We start from the raw sequence: 24,355 nt of genomic DNA, 5'->3' as shown, positions 1-24,355 counted from the left end.
AGTTATCTGTATATTCTTTACATATGCATTGCTTTTGGTCGTTCATTTCCATTCATCTTTTGTATTGAGAATTTTCTTGGTGGTAAGTATGGAATGAATATGTGTTGTAAAACCAGGAAACGTGTAGGTCTACATTAATTCTAAAGAAATATGTATGTTCACTGCTTAAGGATATGCTAATCTAAAAGGAAAAAAAAGAATATTTTGAGGTACCTTGTAAGCTTTTCATTTGAATGATCTTACCATATTTTATTTTAATTTGTTCATTACTGTTCTTGTAGTTTATCTTTCCTTATTTCCCTTCCTCACTTGGCTATTGTTCCCTGTTAGAACCCTTGGGTTTATAGCATCTTGATTCTCTAACTAGGTTTTTAGCTTAGCTTTAATAATAATAATAATAATAATAATAATAATAATAATAATAATAATAATAATAATAATAATAATAATAATAATAATAATAATAATAATAATAATAATAATAATAATAATAATAATAATTTAGAAGAAGAAGAGCCGGGTGATGCTATCATAACCGACCAGCAGAGTTGCCAGATGGGTTAGTAGAAAAATCCCCCAAACAAACTAAAAATCCCCAAAACTGCCTAAAATTCCCGATTTCCACAAATATATTCTCTTCTGTCTTGATCACGTAGGGTTTATTAATATAGAAATTACTCAATCTACTTCATGTGATTGCAAGCAAACTAACTGCAACGATATAAAGGTTTACTCGTGTTTGTTTCTTCATAGAAATGTGTACGGAATACCCCCATCAGATTCCAAAATCCCCAAAATCTAGGGATAAATCCCCATACCTGGCAACACTGCGGCGACCAGGCTAGTTTGGCAAAGACTTTCGTTGTGGTTGAACGTATGTTGACGTTACTCGTACCTGTGAATATTTTGCTGTCTAACATTTATGGAGTAGTTCTATAGCCAAGATGACTTCCCAAGAAGTTGCCGACGAATATCGTTCGTCGTTGAGTGACCTGACACTCAATTCGAAGCCTTTAATCACCATGTTGACGATGTTAGCGGACGAGAACCTGACCCACGCAGCAGTGATCGTCAAAGTTATCGAAGAGCAAATTCAGTCGTCAAATGTAAGTATATTGTTTAATATTAATGAAATTGTCCATTCTTTGTCGTCATTATAGGCTAGTTTAAATAGGGATTTTGTATAGGCTCCGACTGATATATCTCTTTTGACATTACTTTTTTTAGAATGATTTATTGTTAATTTGTTCTCCAGTTATTTATTTCCTTATTTCCTTTCCTCACTGGGCTATTTTTCCCCATTGGAGCCCCTGGGCTTATAGCGTCTTGCTTTTCCAATTAGGGTTGTAGCTTGGATAGTAATAATAATAATAATAATTAGAAGAGTGGTTGGGGGAGTCGGCGACTTGACCTGTAGGCTTCCGCCAGATTGTGATTGTATTTTGAAACGAAATTTCACTTTTGTTTTGCTTTAGGTTACTTTTAACTAATTGACGTGGTCTTGTAAACAAATATCCTAAAGGAGTCTGATGTGTTAGGTTATTTAGTCTTGGAGAGTATATTAACATAAACACCATTTGCTCACACGACAGTGCATGTGTTTATATTCTTTCGACTCGTATATAATGAATAGTTTCCCCTTAAAGTGATTTTTTTACATTTCATATTTTACCTTATTATTAGGACTTGCCCCCATTTCCAATTCCAAATGTTTTTCTTGCATGCTGAATCATATTCCGTCAAGGTAATCAAACAGGAATACCATCTGATCCCGAGGTTCTCAACCTAACCCAACGTAGGATGCTGTAGGCATATCTACTGAGATAGGGGCCATTCCCCATCTGTGACCCTCCCAGCCTTCCATATTCTTACCTTAATCGGGTAGTTTGTAGCGCTACGGCTAAGCGTCCTAATTTGCTTATTATCGCTCCGACTGTTATCTTGTATAGGATGAAAACGTTTGGAAATGGTCTACAGATCTTAAATGTGTAAGGGGGGGTTTTTTAAGTTAGCTTCTCCCGTCGTACTCGTAGGTAAGGAAACTGTTGTGTTGTGTAAGGGGGGGGGGGGTAAGAGTAAGGATACGGCTTTTAGCATAGGCTAAGTGGAATTTTTAAGTAAGCTTATTCCGCCAAAATCGTTTTTAGAACGACGGCCACAGTTCAGAATATTCCCGTTTTCTACGGGATCTGGCCGTCACCCTACAAAGGCTCCCCTTAATCTAAAAAGGGTCTATTTTCCATGGTTGGAAATTTGGCTTGTAATAAAAATGAATGCACCATAGTAAAAAAACAGTAGGAACTAGGCTATTTGAACCATCTCTTGGTGTTGAAATAGGAAAACGTAAATTTTTTTAAGGGTTTTCGAAACATCATTATGGCGAGATTAACGGCGGACAGGACCTCCCGTATGCATAGAACGTCACCTAACCTAAAATTCCCCTCAACCTAACCTACAAGCTTTGTCCTATCTTGCTAACCTAATGCTCCCCTTAGACTGCCATATTCTTAGCAATAGGTTTGAAAATAGGGGAGCCATTGGTCATGGCCGTCATCATACATTCACCCTTGGATTTTTTCCCTGATGCACTTAAGAAAATTTAGGACTACACAACAATATATCAGTAGCTTCCTCGTATTTAAATCAATTAAAGATGACTGTATAACAGGAATGTTTGCAATTGGCGCCCGGAAAAATCTATCAGTAACAAGAGTATGATACAAATGCATGTAGACAAAGGTAGTCAGTGTTGCAATGAAGGTACAGTATGTGGTTGGGCTGACTAAAAAAGGCATGTGATGATGAAGCAGACACTAATTGGTCATTTAGACAATGATAGCTTGGTTCTAATGATAAGAGAAAATGGGAAATTCAGAATAATCTTTTTCATTTAATGGGAAACGATAATAAAAGTTACATAACAGGGTTTCTGCCATCCTAGTTGAGAAGTTATGAATTCGCTCATCGTATATTTGGGCGCTGTTATTGTTGATATAATTACTGGAGTGGGCTAGCTTGAGTAATCTATGGTTAGATGGATATTTTAGTCTAGGGAATGCTACCATATTCAGTCTTGGGTAGATTAGCCTGTTTAGTTTGAAATAGGCTTGCTTATTTACTGTATATTTAATCTTTTGTATATCATACCTATAGAGTCTGGAGTAGACTGGTAAAATTAGTCTTGGGGAAGGCTAGCTTATTTCATTAAATGATAGGAAAAGACATGAAGTAGGAGGTAGGGTAGAATGCAAGCTATGTGGGGCGTTAATACCTCGCCCATTTCATTCTTGACTGTCCAGACCTCAGAGACAAATGAAGAAAAATAGTGGAATTACAATAGGCGTATGAAGAAGAAAAGAATATAATAGGAAATGTGCTGTTCAAGAAAGAAGGAATAGAGAAAAGAAAAGAATATATTTATCAAATGTGGAAAAAAAGAGAAAAGAAAATAAAAGAATTAGAATAAAGAAAAAAACCAAGGAGGTGCCGATGGAAAGGCGAATCCCTCCGCCCAACAACTGAACTGGGGTGGGCTAGCCTATTCATTCTAGGGTAGATTAGCTTATTTAGTTTTGGATTTGCTAGTCTATTTGGTCTGTGGTAGGGTATATGCTATCTAGTCTGGGGTAGGTTTGCCAATCTTGTACAGCATGCGGTTGGCTATAGCATATTTTGTCGGGAGTCGGCTTGCCAATTTAGCCCCAGATATGGTGGCCAATCTAGTCTATGATGAGTTAGCCTATTTAATCAGAGGTAGGCTATTTCCTATTTTGTCTAGGGTGGGCTAGCCTATTTTGTGTGGGTAGTTAGGGTAGGCTTGGCTATTTTGTTTAGGGTAGGTTAGACTATTTTGTCTAGGATAGGTTAGGCTATTTTGTCTAGGGTAGGCCAGTCCATTTTGTCTAGGGTAGGCTAGCCTATTTTGTTTTGGGTAGGTTAGGCAATTTTGTCTAGGGTAGGCTAGCTTATTTTGCCTAGGGTAGGCTGGCTTATTTTGTGTTGGGTAGGTTAGGCAATTTTGTCTAGGGTAGGCTAGCTTATTTTTCCTAGGGTAGGCTGGCTTATTTTGCCTAGGGTAGGCTAGCTTAATTTCTCTGGGGTAGCCTAGCCTATTTTGTGTTGGTAGTTAGGGCAGCCTATGTTAGGGTAGGGCTGGGTTGTGGATATTACTCTAGAATAGTTGGGTATGTCGTATGGCGGAAGTTAGGATTGTTCGTCTGAATGTCAAATGAGCATTGTGAGATTTTGTAGTGGTCTGGTTTAGGTTAGGTTGAGCGGCAAAGGGTGCCAAGCCCTTCCCCAGGTAATTTTTGGGTAGGGAAAAACTGGGTCAAGTAAAGATAAGCACTCCCGGGGTGCATATCTCTTCTTTCTCTATTGAGAAATCCCCGATGTTTTAACTTTGTTTTCAGTTTCATTGTTTGTTTTTGTTTCTAAACACATAGTTGGATACTAATCTTTAACAAGTTGGTTTCTGTTAAGAATGTTAAATTAGTGCTTCCTTTGGTTAGTAAAATAGTTTCCTATTTGAGAAAATAGTCAATCGTTGAACTTTCGTTTGTTTTAATTCTTGTCTTGTAGTCGCAAAATTCAACATTTTACTTTGGTACAAAATATAAAGCCTCCAAACATGGACTATTCTCTATATGAACAAATCATTAAGCCATTGGTGGTTGAAAACCCGCTTCCTGCAATCAACTGGATGAAGCAGAAGAATCTTCTGAGGAAAGAACTAAAATGTCCTATGTAAAAGTTTTATGAAGTGGACGAAACAGTCTTCAATTCTAGATAAATACGTCTGGAAGTGCCTAGTCAAAAATTGCGCCAAATACAAGGACAGTACTACGAATCAATTCGTAAGGATTTTTTTTTTTTATATCGATCAAAGCTTTCATTACAAAAGTGGATAGAAGGTATTTTCTACTGGTGTCAGGATTTGAGTGTATTGCAAACCACAGTGTTTTAATGTTTCAAAAAAGACAGTCATTGATATGTTCAGTTTTTTTTTTCGTGAAGTTTGCGAGAAATATTTTGAAAAAAAAAAAACCTATTATACTTGGTGGGTCACGAATAACCATGCAAATTGATGAGTCTTGCTTCAGCCACAAACCAAAACACCACAGGGGATGCGGTCCTCAGAATCCAATTTGGGTATTTGGGATAGTTGACCTATCTTCGTCACCAGCTTTGGGTTATATGGAGATGCTGTCGTCTATTCGCGTGATGCCAAAACGCTATTACCGATAATTAAGAACGTAGTTTTGCCAGGAACAACCATTCACGGTGATCAGTGGGGAGCATATTGCAACATTCAAAGGGATCTAGGATTCGCTTATCATATTTTAAATTGCTCATTAAATTTCGTTGATAAAGCCACCATAGTTCATACTCGATCAATCGGGAGTTATTAGAATAAACACAAAATACGAATACAGTAAAACACGTTCTTGGATGCAGAAAGGAATTTTTGAACTCTTACTTAAAACGAATTTGTGTGGAAAGAAAAAAACCACAATGACCAATTTTAAAGGTTTTGTGAAACAGTTGCAAATCAATATTGTTTTGATTAAATTCTTCATTTATATTTTTATGTGTACTCATGAAATATGTATTCATTAAGTATAATTTTTAACTATATTATGATATATCCATTTTTAAATATCTAACTTAGCCGGTGAATATATAGCTGCAACTCTGTTGCTCGACAGACAAAAACTGTACAAAAAACTCACCAGCGATCGCTATACAGGTTGCGGGTGTGCCCATCAACGCCATCTGTCGGCCAGATACCAAGCTCTATGTAAACAAAGACTCAATTTTACGTGTCGACAAGACGTACTTTACTCGCTGTTGCTAACTGGAGTTTTTCACATCATCTTTGGTGAAGTACTATATTCTGGTTTTGAGCTTTCGCTGTGCAGGGTTTTTCTTCAAATAAATCCTTGAACTCTTTTTTGTATCGGATTCATTGTTGATGACTTAGATCGTTTTTTGGAATTTTCCCTTGACCAATTCAAAATGGCTGACCCTTCACAAGTTCCCAAATTTAGAAAATGCAATGCTAGGGACTGTTCTAGGCGTCTTCCGAAGGCTTCTATCGACCCTCACACTGTTTGTTCCAATTGTCGGGGTAAAACCTGTCAATTGGAAGATCGGTGTGAGGAGTGCGTGGGCCTTTCGGAATTCGATTTTATCGAATTTGAAAAGTACACACGCAGGCTAGAGAGAGATAGAATTAGGAGAAGTTCTTCTAGGTCTATTGATGTTTCCTCTCCCCATGCCCCACAACCTATTCCTTCCCCTGTAGTGGTTGTTCCTAACCCCCCTCCTAGCACCCAGGAACCATCGATGGCTGACATGATGCGTGCCATCCATGCCCTGGGGGAGAGAGTTGAGTCCCTTGCAAGTGACCGCAATCAACTCATGGCGGATGTTAAGGAGCTTAAGTGCTAAAGTGCCAAGTGATAGTGTTGTGAACAGTGTTGCGCTTGAGGGTTGGTCTGTTCGTGCCTGTCGTCCTCCTAGTCCGGGACCTCTTGCAAGCTCCCAAGTCCAGGGGAGAAGCAATGTCGCACGACGCATGGGTTCGAGAGGCTTTAATCAGCGAACAGACGTTCCCTCCATGGTATCAGACGTATCTCCCCAAGATCGCCCCTACCTACGTAAGACGAGAGAGCCCATTTATACCTCGTCGTCTGAAGGTGTTTCTCGTAAGAAACTTTGGACCAAGGTCTCACGACCTTTAAAACGTAAATCGGTCCCTTCAGGACAAGTCCAACGTCCCGGTTGTAGCCACTGGGTCAGTTCGGACTCGTTGCCGTCATCTGATGACTGCTCATCGCCTAAGAGAGGCAAAGCGGTACCGCTTCAGTCACTAACACCGTCTGTCGCCGCACCTGCTCCCGTAGACCCCAAATGGGCTTTGCTGCAAGACATGCAGTCCAAGCTTACGTCTTTGATGCAGGACTTTCATGCGGAGAAGGTTGCTGCCGTACCTTCTAGCCAACAACCTTCCAAGCGATCGGTTGTGCGTCCTGTTGACGCTGAGGTAACCTTCTCGCGTCTACCAGTTGAAGGGGTTCCTCCACCGATGCGATCCAGTGTGGGTTGCCAGCCGCACGTTGACATTAAGCGACGCACGGAGGTGGTTGTTGACGTTCAGGACGTTCAACCACCATCAGAGGTGACTTGTTTTGACGCGATGCGTCAACCTCCGCAACCCAGTGTGGTTTCCACTGCGCAACCCAGTCGGTCTAGACAGTCTCGGGTAGACGCTGTGCGTCCTCGCACTCCCATGGTTGTTGACACTTCACAGACTGTGCAGCAGTTCCATGACGTTGCGTCCGGCTCCGTCACGCATGCACCAGTGCGACCGGACTCAGCGAACCAGACGTTGCCCACTCCGTTGCCGTTTCCTCATCAGTTTTCGGATGGGGAACTTTCTGATGATGATGTTGCTGCACAACAAGACGATCAACAATCAGAACTGGACGAGCCTAAGTCAACTCAACCATCTTTGGACTTTAGAAAAGTCTTGGCTATATTCAAAGAGTTGTTTCCTGACCATTTTGTTTCTGTGGCTCCTCGTTCTCCGCCGTCAGAGTTTGTATTAGGCATGCCTTCTACCGCACCTGCCTTTACTAGACTCGTCCTCGCACGCTCGTCTAAGAGAGCTTTGTGCCTGATAGGAGACTGGTTAGAGTCCAAGAAGAGTTTAGGGAAGACAGCATTTGCCTTTCCCCCAGCTAAACTCTCTTCTAGATCGAGCGTCTGGTATGCCACGGGAGAAGTTCTCGGCTTGGGAGTTCCTGCCTCTGCCCAGGGCGACTTCTCAAGTCTTGTAGACTCTCCCCGACGCCTTGCCATGAGACGCTCGAAGATTTGTTGGTCATCATCGGACCTGGACCACCTTATGAAAGGGATCTTTAGGGCTTTTGAAGTCTTTAACTTTTTAGACTGGTGCTTAGGAGCCCTGAGCAGGAAAATCTCTTTGACAGATGAAGAGATTTCTTTGCTCATTATGTCCTGCATGGACAAGGCCGTCCGTGATGGGTCCAATGAGCTTGCTGCCTCATTCGCGTCCGGAGTCCTGAAAAAGCGAGAGTCTCTCTGCTCGTTCCTGTCTGCTGGAGTTACACCATGCCAGAGATCTGAGCTTCTCTTTGCTCCCCTTTCCAAGTGCCTGTTTCCAGAAGTCTTGATAAAGGAAATTGCTGCTTCGTTAGTGCAGAAGGACACTCACGATCTAGTTGCGTCCTCAGCTCGCAAAGCTCCCCCTTTGCCTTCAACTTCCGCTAGACCAAGGATAGACACTCCAGCGTCTCGCTTTATTCCGCCCTTTCGTGGCAGAGCCTTCAGCAGAGGAGGTGCTCGTGCCGAAGGGAAGCGAGGGAAGAGGAAAGGATCCAAGTCCTCTAAGGGCAGAGTCTGACTGCCCGCAACTTCAGACAGCAGTGGGAGCCAGACTCAAGAACTTCTGGCAAGCCTGGGAGAGGAGAGGCGCAGATTCACAATCTGTGAAGTTGCTCAGAGAGGGGTACAAAATCCCTTTTGTACGCAAACCCCCTCTAGCAACGTCTCCCATCGATCTCTCTCCCAGGTACAGAGAGGAAGAAAAGAGACAAGCCCTGAAACTGGAAGTGTCTCTTTTGCTAGAGAAGGGAGCGGTGGTCAAAGTCTCGGACTTTCAATCACCGGGATTCTACAACCGCCTCTTCCTAGTTTCAAAGAAGACAGGAGGGTGGAGACCGGTGCTAGACGTCAGTGCTCTGAATGTCTTTGTCACAAAGACGAAGTTCTCCATGGAGACCACAAAGTCAGTCTTAGCAGCGGTCAGAAGGGAAGACTGGATGGTCTCCCTAGACCTAAGGGACGCCTACTTCCACGTCCCCATTCACTCAGACTCCCAACCTTTTCTGAGATTCGTTTTCGAAAATGTGGTCTACCAGTTTCGGGCCCTGTGCTTTGGCCTAAGCACAGCTCCTCTCGTGTTTACGAGGCTGATGAGGAATGTAGCCAAATTCCTCCACTTATCGGACATCCGAGCCTCCCTTTACTTGGACGACTGGCTTCTCAGAGCCTCTTCCAGTCGTCGCTGTCTGAAGGATCTCAAGTGGACTCTAGATCTGACCAAGGAATTGGGAGTCCTAGTCAATTTGGAAAAGTCGCAACTGGTCCCATCCCAAACTATTGTGTATTTAGGGATGGAGATTCACAGTCTAGCTTTTCGGGCTTTTCCGTCGGCCCCCAGAATAAGTCAAGCCCTGTTATTCATCCAGAACATGCTGAAGAAGGAACGCTGCTCAGTCAGGCTGTGGATGAGTCTGGTAGGGACGCTATCATCCCTGGAACAATTTGTGTCACTAGGAAGACTACACCTCCGTCCGCTTCAATACCATCTAGCTTTTCACTGGAAAAAGGACAAGACGCTAGAAGCGGTCTCGATCCCGATTTCCGAAAAGATGAAGTCTTGTCTGACTTGGTGGAAGGACAATATCAACCTAAGAGAGGGTCTTCCCCGGGCTGTTCAGACTCCCAACCACGTTCTCTTCTCGGACGTGGGCTGGGGCGCGACACTAGACGGTCGGGAATGCTCAGGACTGTGGAACTCGAGTCAGAGGAGCATGCATATCAACTGTAAGGAGCTGTTGGCAGTACATCTGGCCTTGAAAAGCTTCAAATCTCTCCTTCGAGGCAAAGTGGTGGAAGTAAACTCAGACAACACCACGGCCTTGACGTACATCTCCAAACAAGGAGGGACCCACTCACTGACGTTTTACGAGATCGCAAGGGACCTGCTCATCTGGTCAAAAGGTCAAGACATCTCCCTAGTAACGAGGTTCATCCAAGGCAACTTGAATGTCATAGCAGATTGTCTCAGTCGGAAAGGGCAAGTAATTCCAACAGAATGGACCCTCCACAAGGATGTGTGCAAGAGACTTTGGGCCACTTGGGGCCAACCAACCATAGATCTCTTTGCAACCTCGCTGACCAAGAGGCTTCCAATCTATTGCTCCCCAGTCCCGGACCCAGCAGCAATACATATAGATGCCTTTCTCCTAGATTGGTCACATCTAGATCTCTACGCATTCCCACCGTTCAAGATTGTCAACAAGGTACTGCAGAAGTTCGCCTCTCACGAAGGGACAAGGTTGACGCTAGTTGCTCCCCTCTGGCCCGCGAGAGAATGGTTCACCGAGGTACTTCGACGGCTAGTAAACGTTCCCAGAAGTCTTCCTCTAAGAGTGGACCTTCTACGTCAGCCTCACGTAAAGAAGGTACACCAAAGCCTCCTCGCTCTTCGTCTGACTGCCTTCAGACTATCGAAAGACTCTCGAGAGCTAGAGGCTTTTCGAAGGAGGCAGCCAGTGCGATTGCTAGAGCAAGGAGAGCGTCCACCATTAGAGTCTACCAGTCGAAGTGGGAAGTCTTCCGAGACTGGTGCAAGTCAGTTTCTGTATCCTCGACCAGTACCTCTGTAGCTCAAATAGCTGATTTTCTCTTATACCTGAGAAAAGGACGATCCCTTTCAGCTCCCACTATCAAGGGCTACAGAAGCATGTTGGCATCGGTCTTCCGGCATAGAGGCTTAGATCTTTCTAACAATAAAGATCTTCAAGACCTCCTTAAGTCTTTTGAGACCACCAAGGAGCGTCGTTTGGCTACCCCTGGTTGGAATTTAGACGTGGTACTAAGATTCCTCATGTCAGACAGGTTTGAGCCGTTACAATCAGCCTCCCTGAAAGATCTCACTCTAAAGACTTTTCCTGGTATGCTTAGCCTCGGCTAAAAGAGTCAGTGAGATTCATGCCTTCAGCAAGAACATCGGATTTTCGTCAGAAAAAGCCACCTGTTCGCTACAACTTGGTTTTCTAGCCAAAAATGAGCTGCCTTCTCGGCCTTGGCCTAAATCTTTCGATATTCCCAGCTTATCGGAGATCGTGGGCAATGAACTAGAAAGAGTCTTATGCCCTGTGAGAGCTCTTAAGTTCTATTTAAAGCGTACCAAACCTTTACGAGGCCAATCTGAAGCTTTATGGTGTTCAGTTAAGAAACCATCTTTGCCTATGTCAAAGAATGCTTTATCATACTTTATCAGACTGTTAATACGAGAAGCTCATTCACATCTGAGTGAGGAAGACCGAGCTTTGCTTAAGGTGAAGACGCACGAAGTTAGAGCTTTTGCAACTTCCGTGGCCTTTAAGCAAAATAGATCTCTGCGAAGTATAATGGACGCAACCTATTGGAGAAGCAAGTCAGTGTTCGCGTCTTTTTATCTAAAGGATGTCCAGTCTCTTTACGAGAACTGCTACACACTGGGACCATTCGTAGCAGCGAGTGCAGTAGTGGGTGAGGGCTCAACCACTACAATTCCCTAATTCCATATCCTTTTAATCTTTCTCTTGAAATGTTTTTAATGTTGTTTTTATGGGTTGTCCGGAAGGCTAAGAAGCCTTTCGCATCCTGGTTGATTTGGCGGGTGGTCAAAATCATTTCTTGAGAGCGCCTAGATTAGGGGTTTGATGAGGTCCTGTTGTATGGGTTGCAGCCCTTGATACTTTAGCTCCTAGGGGTCTATCAGCATCCTAAGAGGATCGCGAGGCTCCGTAAGGAAGGCGTACTTATAAGGCAGAGTAATCGTTCAAGTCGACTTCCTTACCAGGTACCTATTTATTTGGTTTTTGTTATTTTGATAACTTCTAAAATGAAATAAAAACTCTTAGCTCATAAAATGTAAACATATTTTACTGGTCTTTACCCACCACCCTGGGTGTGAATCAGCTATATATTCACTGGCTAAGTTAAATATTTAAAAATGATATTTTAATTATAAAATAAATTTTTGAATATACTTACCCGGTGAATATATAAATTAAATGACCCTCCCTTCCTCCCCAATAGAGACGCAGTGGGACGAGGAGAAAATTGAGTCTTTGTTTACATGGAGCTTGGTATCTGGCCGACAGATGGCGGTGATGGGCACACCCGCAACCTGTATAGCGATCGCTGGCGAGTTTTTTGTACAGTTTATGTCTGTCGAGCAACAGAGTTGCAGCTATATATTCACTGGGTAAGTATATTCAAAAATTTATTTTATAATTAAAATATCATTTTAAAGTTCACGGGTGCAAACAAGGAATGATGGGAGAAGGATAGGTAGTGGGGGGGGAGTAGCTATAGTGAACGACACCTCGTAGTAACGGGGGATTTTGAGGAGGGAGAAGTCTAATTGGAAAGGGATCTCTGGTAGTGGTATCACTCGCCCCAGTTTTAATACCGACACCCTTTAGGGGTGAGCGAGCCGGATATATTCCTAGCATTCCATGCAAATTTTTTCTCTGGTATATTTAGCAGTATTTATACCTTTGAAATGGTGCTTTAAAGAGCATTTCACTGGGCGGCACAGGTTCCTCGCCCAGAAATTGATTTTTCCTTCATCAAAATCCCTTTTATATTTTATTTTGTTTGACAATAAGATTCTAAAACGACAGTTGTCATTATCTTTACGTTATCCACAGAATTTTTGGGGTGCCCATCTTCACTTGGTCAAAATTGGGAGTGCTTATATTTACTTGGTTAAATCCGGGGGTGCCCATCTTCACTTGCGCGAGTTGGGAGTGCTTATCTTTGCTTGATCCGAAAAACTTATACTGTATTTTGAAACCTATCCTCCGCCGTGTACTCCTTACATATTGTACCCCACCTGCGAAACCCCTTCCTTATTGTGACTTATGTCGTAGAAATAAAAATTACGTCCCTTGGCAGAAATAAAACCTTATGTGATTCTTACAGTTCCTTAAATACCTATGTAAATAAATTGTCTTCTGATGATTCAAGTATATTGAATTCCCTTACTAGAATGAATTCATAAAAGATGGCTGAAGTACGAATACATCAGAGGCTTTATCACAAAAAATTTGGCAAGTTTTGATGCGTTCAAAATGTTAGGTAATGATTACATATATCAAGAGTAAAAAGGTTTGGCCGTTACTCTTACATTTCAAGATATCAACTGCTGTAATCCCTGAAAAGACTGGTGCAGTTCACATTTTTATTCTTTTATACAGAATTTGTTATTGGCTTGGCCATTTTGTTTCTGGATGAATAACTCCAAAATGGCCCGTGCTCATCCTTTTGTATAGTGAATTTCTTGTCAGTCCTCCAAAAACAGTTTACCGCTGGGAGCACCTCTTAAGTTTAGTCCTTATTTGATTTGACCCCAATTTGTTAGTGTGGTAAAATTATAGCTATTATACGTACCTATCATGTTCATGATAAATATTAACCATATAATACTGTAATAGGTCTACCAAGGTTTTTAATTTGTTTCTATGCTAATGCAAACTTTCATCTTGTGTAAAAGTGGTTATTTATCACTTGTGCTGGCACAATTGTTGAAACTTAACAAGATAGTTTGTGAATGGCAGGTGACATATTGGTTCCACCAACCTGTATGGTGTAGCCAAGTTATTTTAGATTTCCCCACCATTACATTTAGGTATGCTGTGCTATGGCCCTGTTCATGATTCTGGTTTTGCTACTGTTGAAGTTATTCTTTCTCTGAGCATTATAAACTTTTTATTATTTTAGTCTAATTATCTTGAAATGCATATTAAGAAATTATATGTAACTGTGTCCTAGTGAGTTTAGGCTGTGTAGGGGGTGCATGAACTCTTCTACAGAGGGACAGTTTTAAGAGGAAGGAGAGACTAGGGAACATTCTCCAGTGTCTTCAATGTGTAGTACTCTGTGTTGACTCTGGAGGATTTTTTACCACTTCCTCTTTACCCCCCCCCCCCCCCCTTTCCTTTTAGGCCAGCCTTGCTATGCTACTCTTGGTTGTCCTTGGGCTCATTTCAAATATTGTTTGTGAGTTAGACGCCCAAGTCTGTGAAGCATGCATAGAGTGAGAACCTGAAGAGTTGTGGCCCTCTGTGAATATTGAAATGGGTCTTTACTATTTGTATGTTGCTGGCCTTATTTTCAACTGCTGAGGTTGATCCAACCCCTGTAAGTAGTAAGTCACTGGGGTATTTTTCCCTGTCGGAGTAGTTGAGCTTATAGCCTCCTGGTTGTAGCTTAGCTTGTAATAATAATAATCTTAAGTTACAGGAATTGAGGTTTAGGGATTGGTGAATTAATAAAGAACTCACAGTTAGGACTAATCCAATATGCATTTCCCTTAGGGCTCTAGGCCTTCGAAACTCTTAAAGGGACTGCAGTCATACCTTCTGATATGTGTTTGAAGAAGGCTATGTCCTCATCAAAAACCCAGCTGGACAGCTTCTGGCATATCTTTCTTTCAATATGCAATGTTTTGTTCGGCCCTTTCTTGCCTCATCTCGGGCTCTATTCAGTAAAGGGGTTAAGAGAGTGGGATGTTGAGGTACCCCTTTCAAGCTGCAGTGAGTAGGAGGATGCTTGTCATACAATTGATCAGTGTAGCAGTGACTGGAGGCCAAATCTTGGATGATGATTGTCCTTTTGGGTTAGTTAACTATCCTTACAGACTTGTCTAGTGAGGGGGGCGAGCTAGCAGTTCCAGGCGAGTGGTAGGAGTCTGGAAATGTCATACCCTTTATTACACGGGTAACAAGGCCTGAGGTCTAATGGCATCAGGCCTTTACCTCAATTTATCAGTGGGATGCTGTCCACAAATCCTTGGGTCCTGTGCTTATTACTCAGCAAGTTGTTTACTTCCTTCAGGTCTTTTTCAGGTTATGAAAGCATCTTTTGTTCCGTAACCGAAATACAAACCACGCTATTTACATTGGGTTTACCTTTCGGCGTAGCTGAAATGACGAGCCAATACTTTATAACGAGTGTTAACTACCCCCGCGCTAGTAAGCAGGGGTAGGGGAAGGGATAGCTTGCTACCCCTCCCCCCCCCCACACACACACCAGTGATTTGCTCCACTTCACTTTTGGCTCCGGCGATGAACAGACGTGTCTGTCCATCGTCCTCGTTGACAGCCTTAATCTTTTTCTGCTTTTTCTTTCAGTTTGTGTGTGTGTGTTTTGAAGTTGGCCTCACCCTTATTGTTCACTATGCGCAAGTGCCCTGGTATTGCCGGCCGCCCTTGTGGTACTTTTATGTCGGCGGTGGACACAGATCCTCACACCCTTTGCCCGCAGTGTCGAGGCCGACGGTGTAATAAAGAGAATACGTGTAGTGAGTGCAGGGAGTGGTCTGCCTCCCAGTGGGAGAGGTTTGGCCGCCGGCGTAAGAAGTCCAAGAGAGACTGTTCTCCTTCCGGGGTTGCCTTGAAGGGGGAAGGCTCTCGGGACTCTTCTTTCGCCGCCCAAACCTCCTCCGAAGCTCCCCCTCGTTCGGCTCCTAAGGAGAGTCTGCCGAGTGGGAGCGCAGGCCCTAGTTCTGTTTCCAGACCTTGGATTGAGGGAGAGGGTGTCGCCTCCCATATGAATCTCTGACTTGGTTTGGTCCTCTGATGCGGGCGTTAGTGAAGGCTATGAAGCCGGCACTCGCCAATCAAGGACACAAGCAAACGGCTGCCTCGCCCCCGCTGAAGAGAAGGAGAGGAATGGACTTCGTGGTGACTTCCCCCAGGGAGAAGTTGGTTCCTAAGAGGTCTGTCAGGAAGGCCCCATCCCCTTCCCAGGCGTTTTCTCCTTCTCCCGTGGACGAGGCTTTTCCGTCCTCGGGTGAATCTAGTGAGGTGATAGTTTCCCCCTCGGCACCAAGGGGGGAGCCTTCTCCTCATGGAGGAGAATCGTCTCGCGCGGAAGGTGCTCTCCGAACCTCTTTGTTGGGATCCTGTATCCCTCCCAGGAGGGAACCCAAGGACTCCAAAACAATCCGGAAGGCGTCTTCAAGGATTCGCCAGGAACCTGCTGCTCCCCGGGAGAACGTCCACGCTTCGCCCCAGGAAGAGATTCCGGGGACGGGAGACTTAGCTGCCAGCCTGCAAGGAGGAGACCAGCCGGAGTCTGAGCATGCCTTCTGGCAGGTCCTGAGCCTAATGATCGTCCCCAGAGAAGGCAAGGACACGGTCCTGGACCAGGTGTTCGATGTTCAGAAGCCCCCTAAGACCAGCGAGGCTCTGCCCTGGTCTCGGGGGTTGAAGAGTGCCAGAGCCAGGGCCAATGCCCAACTCGCGACTCTTGCTTCATCCAGTCATTCCTCTGCCGGGAACAAACTCATCCCACCTCCTCGTCTCCAGCAGAGGAGGTATTTTGAGATCTTGGGTGAGTCTAGTCTCGTTCTTCCTCTCCATCATTCCGTAGAAGAGCTTGCTAAGGGAGTTCCTCTCGAGAAGCTCTCCGCCCGGCAGGTGACGTTCTCGGTGTCAGAGATCCTGAGCCATGAGAAGGTCACGAAGTGCTCCATGCAGGCCACTTCGTGGCTGGATATATGGCTAGGGACTCTAGGCATCCTATTGCGCTCCGAGGACTTGTCTAAGGAGACCAATAGGAAGGGCCTGGAGACCTTCTTACTCTCGGGCACCTGCTCTATCAAGTTCCTGGTACACCAGGTCACCACCCTGTGGGCCAACTCGGTATTGAAGCGGCGTGATGCGGTGACCGAGAAGTTCCACCCGAAGGTCCCTGCCGTGGATGTCTGTAGGCTCAGACATGCTTCCCTCCTTGGGGAGAATCTGTTGGAGCCACAGGATATGGAACGAACGGCTGAGGGGTGGAGGAAATCTAGCCAGGACTCCCTCCTTCATAGGACCCTATAAGCCTCCAGCTCCGCAGCAACAGCAGCAGCAGCCTCGCAAGGCACCGAAGCAGGCACCGGCAGCTAAGAAAGTGGTGTCTAAGTCCCAGCCCTTTCCAGCCAAGGTCAAGGGGGGCGGTAAGTCCTTCAGGGGGGGCAAGACTCCTAGAGGGAGCGGCCGCGGCCGCAAACACTAGGAGTGGCAATCCCCCCGCGTGTCCACCTGTGGGGGATGCCTTCGACGTTGCGTGCACAGGTGGCAGCAACACGGGGCCGGTGCTTGGACGGTTTCTGTGATCGGCCAAGGCTATTGCGTCCCGTTCATAACATCTCAACCTCCCCTGACAACGAATTCAGTGTCGTTGAGCTCCTGTGCCATGGGATCGGTAAAGGTACTAGCCCTTCGGGCAGAAGTCGAGACCATGCTCAGGAAGGATGCTCTCCAGGAGGTCGTCGACGGCTCCCCAGGCTTCTTCAGTCGACTCTTTCTTGTAAAGAAGGCGTCTGGAGACCTGTCATCGACCTCTCGGCTCTGAACGGGTTTGTCAAGCAAACTCAGTTCAGCATGGAGACAGCGGACACGGTCAGACTTGCGGTGAGACCTCTAGACTTCATGTGCACACTGGATCTAAAGGCCGCATACTTCCAGATCCCAATCCATCCGTCTTCCAGGAAGTACTTGAGATTCTGTCTAGACGTCAAGACCTACTAGTTCAAGGTGCTGTGTTTCGGTCTCTCCACAGCACCTCAGGTGTTCACCCTGATTTCATCTTGGGCACACAGGAATAGCATCCGTCTCCTTCGCTATCTGGACGACTGGCTGATCCTAGCAGACTTGGAGTCGACCCTTCTTCGGCACCGAGACAGGCTTCTGGGTCTTTACCAGGATCTGGGGATCATGGTAAACCTCGAGAAGTCCTCTCTGCAGCCGTCCCAACGACTGGTTTATCTAGGTATGTTGATAGACACCAATCTCCACAAAGCCTTTCCATCAGACGACAGGATAGCAAGGCTGAGGAGGGTGGTGGAACCCTTCCTCAGGCGAGAAGAGCTTCCCGCCCAATCGTGGTTGCGTCTCTTAGGTCACCTGTCCTCCCTGGCTCGTCTGGTTCCAAACGGCCGCCTCAGGATGAGATCCCTGCAGTGGTGGCTCAAGTCCCAGTGGAATCAAGGATCTGATTCCCCGGAGGTACAGATCCCGATAGGATCTTTGGAACGGACGGACCTGCGTTGGTGGCTGGTCAACGAGAACCTGCGAAAGGGAGTGAGTCTTCTCGTCCTTCTCCCGGAATTGACACTTTTCGAATGCGTCAAAAGAAGGGTGGGGGGCGCACGTTCTGAACCAGAGGACCTCAGGCCTTTGGTCAGAATCAGAAAAGTGCCTGCACATCAACCTGCTAGAGTTGAAGGCCGTCTTTCTGGCTCTTCGACAGTTCCAACGGACCCTGGCGGGTCACTCCGTGGTGGTGATGAGTGACAACACCACGGTAGTGGCTTATATCAACAAGCAGGGAGATAATGTTTCGCAGCAGCTATCCCATCTTGCAGTAGAGATTCTGAGGTGGACCGAAGTCCACTCGATAACACTATCAGCTCGCTTCATTCCTGGCAAGAGGAATGTGCTCGCCGATAGTCTGAGCAGGGCTACACAGATAGTGAGTACCGAGTGGTCTTTGGATCTTCAGATAGCCAACAAAGTCTTGACTTTGTGGGGTTCCCCGACTGTGGACCTGTTCGTGACAGCGTTGAATTTCAAGCTGCCTCTGTACTGCTCCCCAGTCCCGGACCCCAAGGCTCTCTGGCAAGATGCTTTCCAGCAACGGTGGGACAACATCGGCGTGTACGCCTTCCCACCGTTCTGTCTGATGAGAAGGGTGCTCAACAGGACCAGACTATCGGTCAACTGTTCGATGACTCTGGTAGCTCCGCTATGGCATCACGCGGAATGGTTCCCGGACCTTCTGCAGCTCCTGACGGAGCTCCCGAGAGAAGTTCCACCACGACGCGAGCTTCTTAGACAACCCCACTCCAACATCCCTCACAAGGCCGTGGCCTCGTTTCGGCTTCACGCCTGGAGACTGTCCAGCGTCTCCTCACGGAGAGAGGCTTTTCGCAACAGGTTGCGGAGAGAATGTCTCGGCACCTGCGAAAGTCCTCTGAGGGAGTCTACCAGGCGAAGTGGAGAGTCTTTTGTGGTTGGTGTCATGGGAGGGGTATCTGTCCAATCGATGCCACTATTCCAGCAATAGCGGAGTTCCTCTTATATCTGCGGGTGGAAATGCGCCTTTCTGTCTCGGCAGTGAAAGGCTATCGCTCAGCCTTAAGCTTGGCTTTCAGGCTGAAAGGCATGGACATTTCCTCGCTAGAACTCTCTACTCATACGTAGCTATGAGCTTACCTGCCCCCAGTCGGAAGTGAGACCTCCTCCTTGGAACGTGGTTCGGGTCCTCAGGGCTCTTAAGAGACCTCCCTTCGAACCATTACGCCAGGCCTCTGATCGCCACCTGTCTTGGAAGATGGCTTTCCTGCTCGCTTTGGCTTCAGCCAAGCGAGTTAGTGAACTTCATGGTCTCTCGTACGACATCGCCCATTCAAGGGGATGGGGGGAGGTAACGTTCAGGTTCGTCCCTGAGTTTGTTGCCAAGACTCAGAATCCTGGAGTGCCGGATCCTCGGTTTGACTCTTCCAGGATTGCGAGTCTCCGTTCTGTAACAAGCGACCCAGACCAGCTGCTACTATGTCCAGTGAGGTGTCTGATGTACTACTTGAAGAGGACAGCTGCAGTCCGTCCTCAAGTGCGAGCTTTGTTTGTGAGCACAGGCAGGACGAAGAGGAGGGTCACCAGGAACACCATCTCGGCTTGGATTCGAAGGGTTATCCACCACGCCTTGAATCCAGACCCTCCTCCGTCACGTCGCCCGAAGGCACACAACGTCAGGGGCGTTGCTATGTCCCTGGCCTTCAAGATAACTTCTCTGTGACGCAGGTGCTTCAAGCTGGGGTCTGGAAGCATCAGACGACCTTCACAGCACACTACCTGCAGGAGCTTCGATACGTTTTCTATCGGCCCTGTGGTTTCTGCACAACAGCTGGTCTAATCTCAGGCTCCTTTATGGACAAGTAGCAGTAGGTTGAGGGCGTTGTTACCCGGTTTTAGTCTGCGTGAATGAAAGAGTATGTCTGACCCTTACTTCTTTCTTCATTCTCCCCTTTCTTGGGGAAGCAACATCCTGGTCTTCGCATAGCTGACTTCGACCACTGCAGGTAACCCATGCTTCCTTGTGCTCCTAGTATTAAGCTTAATACTGTCGCATCCCCCATACCCTGACGAGATGGTATTGGGAACGTCCTATCCTAGATTCCTATTTAAAGGTCTCAAGGTCAACTTCATAAGACGAGTTACACTTTCCTTCACACACAACTTATGTAGGCCACTCGTTCCTAGCGAAGCAGGGAACTTGTGAGGTGCAGGGGCTCCTTCTCTCAAGTGCTACTCACTGGGAGGCGGAGCCCCGGGCAAAGCCAAAGTCAGTAAGGCTGGGGACTTTCCACCCTTCCTAAGGGGTAAGTCATCCAATGTAAATAGCGTGGTTTGTATTTCGGTTACGGAACAAATGACAAATTCGGAGATAATTTGTATTTTTCCTAACCATACAAACCTTAGCTACTTACACATATTTGCCTGCCAGCCCTGGCCCCCAAGTCAAGTCCTACCTCTAAGTGAAGTGAAGCAAATCACTGGTGTGTGGGGGGGAGGGGTAGCAAGCTATCCCTTCCTCTACCCCCGCTAACTAGCGCGGGGGTAGTTAACCCTCATTAAAAACTATTGGCTCGTCATTTCAGCTACGCCGAAAGGTAAACCCAATGTAAATAGCTAAGGTTTGTATGGTTAGGAAAAATACAAATTATCTCCGAATTTGTCATGTTTAGGGTATAAGCTTTTTACAAGCTTAGGTAACATAAGCTAGATTGGGCAAGGTACACGTAAGCTATGCAGATGTGTGCCTTTCCTTACAAAGTTTGTAAGACTGTAAGAAATCAGTCCTCTTTTTAACAAGGAAGGAAATTGATGCATAAAATCTGATCCCCTCAACCCATTTCTTGCAATTGCCATTGTGGAATGAATAACTCCAGCATTACCATATCATCCTTTTCTCAAGGAAGATAATGGTTCTTTGTATGACCTAGTACAAGTTTCCAATAAGCAACTTCAACATTCCCTATGTTTTCATATGGAATTGCAATTTTCTTCGATGTAAAAATCTAAGTCCTTAATATTGAATTACACTCTTAACCACACCCATATTTCATGAGGGTGAGTAGAAATCCTCACTTACCTGTTCTTTGTGAACTACCTTGCTAATTTTCTACTGCTTTTGCAATGAGTGTTTAATTATGTACATAAATGATTCGGGGGAGGGTTGTATAGCCAGGAAGATATAATTATTTTTCAGGTTCCTGCTCTATGTTCTAATGTTTTTGTATTTGTCAAGGTTTTGTGGTCCTATTTTTAGAATTAACTTGAAATATGGTAGCATGATAAGGTTATGTAATTGCTGTAAATTTTAATGATAATGTTTAAGAAAGAATGTCACATCCATGGCCATATTTGTTTTTCAAGGTCTCAGTATCCTTACAAAATTACTTTGAATGTTTATTTCACTCCATTTATATTTGTGAACATTGTTTTGTTATGGTTGCAACAACTATTTTGAAATATTTTCATCTGTGTGTTTATTATGGGACTAAATGGGAAATTTTTAAAGTTTCAGAGCATTTCACTGATTACTGACTAATAAAATTTTTTTTTTCAGATCAAGTTACCTCTTATGTACCTGATAGACTCTATTCTGAAGAATGTAGGAAAAAATTATATAAAATTGTTCGCACACAATATTATCGACACCTTTACATTTGTGTTTGAAAAGGTAAGTTAAGCATTGCTTTCTCAAAGAATTGATTATGTCTACTGAATGATAGGAAGGATGTGTGAATGTAGAATTGATGCTTTTATATAGCATTCCATTTTGTCCTACCATAGAACAGAGTCATTTATCTTAGATGTCTTAGCTTTTCAAGGTTTTTAAAAAATGCATTTTATTAGTTGAGTACAATGGTATAGCCTATACCTCTTCGAATGAGTAAGAACACATAAATCAGAGTTAATATGAATTTTTTCAATATTAAACTTACCCGATAATCATGTAGCTGTCAACTCCGTTGCCCGACAGAAATCTAAGGAGGGATACGCCAGCTATCACAATACTAGAAGGGGGTGTACTAACAGCGCCACCTGTGGCCAGGTACTCAAGTACTTCTTGTTGACACCTCCTCAATTATTCCTCTGTCGTGCCTCCGGCTAGACGTTCTGGGATACGCTCATGGTCTTCGAGTTTATTCTCGCTTATTTGGTGATGTATTCTCTTTGATTTACGGCTGTCGCATTACTGGAAACCTTCTGATATTAGCTAGATAGCTTTTATTTAATTCAGTTTAACGGTTAACGAATTTTTGCTTGTTTTTTGGATCTCCCTTTGACTTCTCTTGGAAACAAAATGTCTGACATTTCGCAAGCCCCCTCCCATAGACGTTGTAGGTCTTGCAATAGACGTATTCCGAAGGTCTCGGTAGATCCTCACACCGCTTGTTCTGACTGTAGGGACAGACCCTGTCAGTTAGAAAATCGATGTGAGGAATGCGCCGGTCTTTCGGAATTGGATTTTGTCCGACTTTTAAAGTATTCTTCTAAGTTAGAGAGAATTAGAGCTAGGAGGAGTTCTTCTCACTCTTCTTTATTTTCCTCATCTCATGATCCTCTTCCTGATCCTACCCCTGTAGTGGCTACCCCCGATCCTACTGTGTGCCCTCCGCCTGATATGTCAGTGGTTTTACGTGCTATTCAGGCTTTAGGCGATAAGGTAGAGTCAGTGGTAAGTGACCATAAGTCTCTGATGGCCGAAGTGAAAGAGTTAAAGGCCAAGAGTGCAGTGGGTGAAGTTAGTGCCAGTGCTGTGACGAGTGCTAGTGTCGGTGCAGTGCCTTGTACTAGTGTTAGTGCCAGTGTGGTGCGTGGGGATTTTTCTGTGCGAGCCAGTCGTTCTCCCAGTCCGGGACCTCTTGCAAGCTCCCAAGCCCAGGGGAGAAGCAATGTCGAAGGGCATAAGGGTTCGGCAGGCCTTGTTAGGCGCACAGAATCATCCTCAGTGGTTGCGGGCGTGTCTACCACAGACCGTCACTCCCACTTGCAGACGATTGAGCCCGTCTTCCGCTCGTCCGCTGATCTTCTCTCGGGGAAGAATCGTTGGTCTCAGGTCTCTAGACCTCTTAAACGCAGAGTCCAACCCGCGAGTGCTCAGCCAGGTTGCAGTCGTTGGCTCAGCTCTGACTCGCCTCAGTCTTCTAGCGATTGTACTCCGCCCAAGAGGAGTAAGGTACAACAGAGCTGCACCGGTGGTGCAACCACTGTTATGGCTTTACCTCAGTCTGCTACTGTCTCTGCTGATCCCAAGTGGTCTATGCTTCAGTCCATGCAAGCTCAGCTTTCGGACCTGATGCGTGAGTGTCGTGCTGAGAGTGCTGCACCTCCTGCACCTGTGGTGCACCTATCTCCTGCACCGGTTCAGCCTGTGCTGCACCCTCCTGCACCGGTGGTGCACCAACCTCCTGCACCCGTTCAGCCTGTGCTGCACCCGCCTGCACCGGTGGTGCACCAACCTCCTGCACCCGTTCAGCCTGTGCTGCACCCGCCTGCACCGGTGGTGCACCAACCTCCTGCACCCGTTCAGCCTTTGCTGCACCCGCCTGCACCGGTGGTGCACCAGCCTCCTGCACCGGTTCAGCCTGTGCTGCACCCGCCTGCACTCGCTGCACCCAGTCGCAGCTCCATCTGCCAGGCGTACGATGTTGAACCTCTTCCACCTGTGAGTCAGTCTGCTCAGCTGCTGCACCGAGCTCTACCCGTGCACCCTGATCCTGCTACTCAGACATCTCTGCTTGCTGGAACTTTACCTTGTTCTGCACAGCCTCGATCTATTCACGCTCCACTCATACCACAGGAACAGGAACTTGCTGCACCTCCTCCTTCCACCTCTGTTGTTGTTCCTGCTCGTTCTGACTCTGCGGTTCAGCATTCGTATCCGATCCCGTCGCCTCATTCTGGGGTTGAGATTTCGGATGATGAGGAAGCACACCTTGATCCCTCTTCGGACGTGGACGACTCCAGACCCTCTCCACAGTCTCTTGATTTTCGCAAGGTCTTGGCTCTTCTCAGGGAGGTTTATCCAGACCATTTTGTCTCAGCTATACCCCGCTCTCCACCATCTGAGTTTTCGCTGGGAGTGCAACAAGCTCAGTCTTCCTATACCAAGCTTGTCCTAGCTAGATCCTCCAAGAGGGCTTTTAGGATCCTAGGGGAATGGCTGCAGTCTAAGCAACTTCTTGGCAAGACTTCCTTCATGTTCCCTCCAACGAAGCTCACTTCGAAAGCGAGCGTTTGGTATGCCACAGGGGAAGCACCAGGCTTGGGAATACCTGCCTCTGCCCAGGCTGACTTCTCAAGTCTGGTAGACTCGCCTCGAAGATCTGCTATGAGACGCTCAAAAGTGTGTTGGACCTTTTCGGACTTGGATCACTTGCTTAAAGGAGTGTTTAGAGCGTTTGAAATGTTTAATTTTCTCG

The 24,355-nt window shown here is 45.7% G+C and overlaps 1 protein-coding gene across 6 annotated transcripts in view; it reads left to right on the top strand.

The window, feature by feature from the left end:
- Window positions 1–856: 856 nt before the first annotated feature.
- LOC137643836 (pre-mRNA cleavage complex 2 protein Pcf11-like) overlaps window positions 857–24,355 on the top strand; it is an 80,795-nt gene continuing 57,296 nt past the window's right edge. For all 6 annotated transcript variants that reach the window (XM_068376552.1, XM_068376556.1, XM_068376555.1 and 3 more), the window contains exons 1-2: window positions 857–1,106; window positions 21,493–21,606. In XM_068376552.1, coding sequence (XP_068232653.1) covers window positions 945–1,106; window positions 21,493–21,606 — 276 coding nt within the window. In that variant the 5' untranslated portion in view covers window positions 857–944. The remainder of the gene's footprint in view (window positions 1,107–21,492; window positions 21,607–24,355) is intronic.

This window comes from Palaemon carinicauda, chromosome 7 (assembly GCF_036898095.1).
Source record: "Palaemon carinicauda isolate YSFRI2023 chromosome 7, ASM3689809v2, whole genome shotgun sequence".
In the NCBI taxonomy this organism is placed as follows: Eukaryota; Metazoa; Arthropoda; class Malacostraca; order Decapoda; family Palaemonidae; genus Palaemon; species Palaemon carinicauda.
The sequence above is the reverse complement of the archived record's forward strand: the minus strand, read 5'-3'. Positions and strand labels throughout refer to the sequence as shown.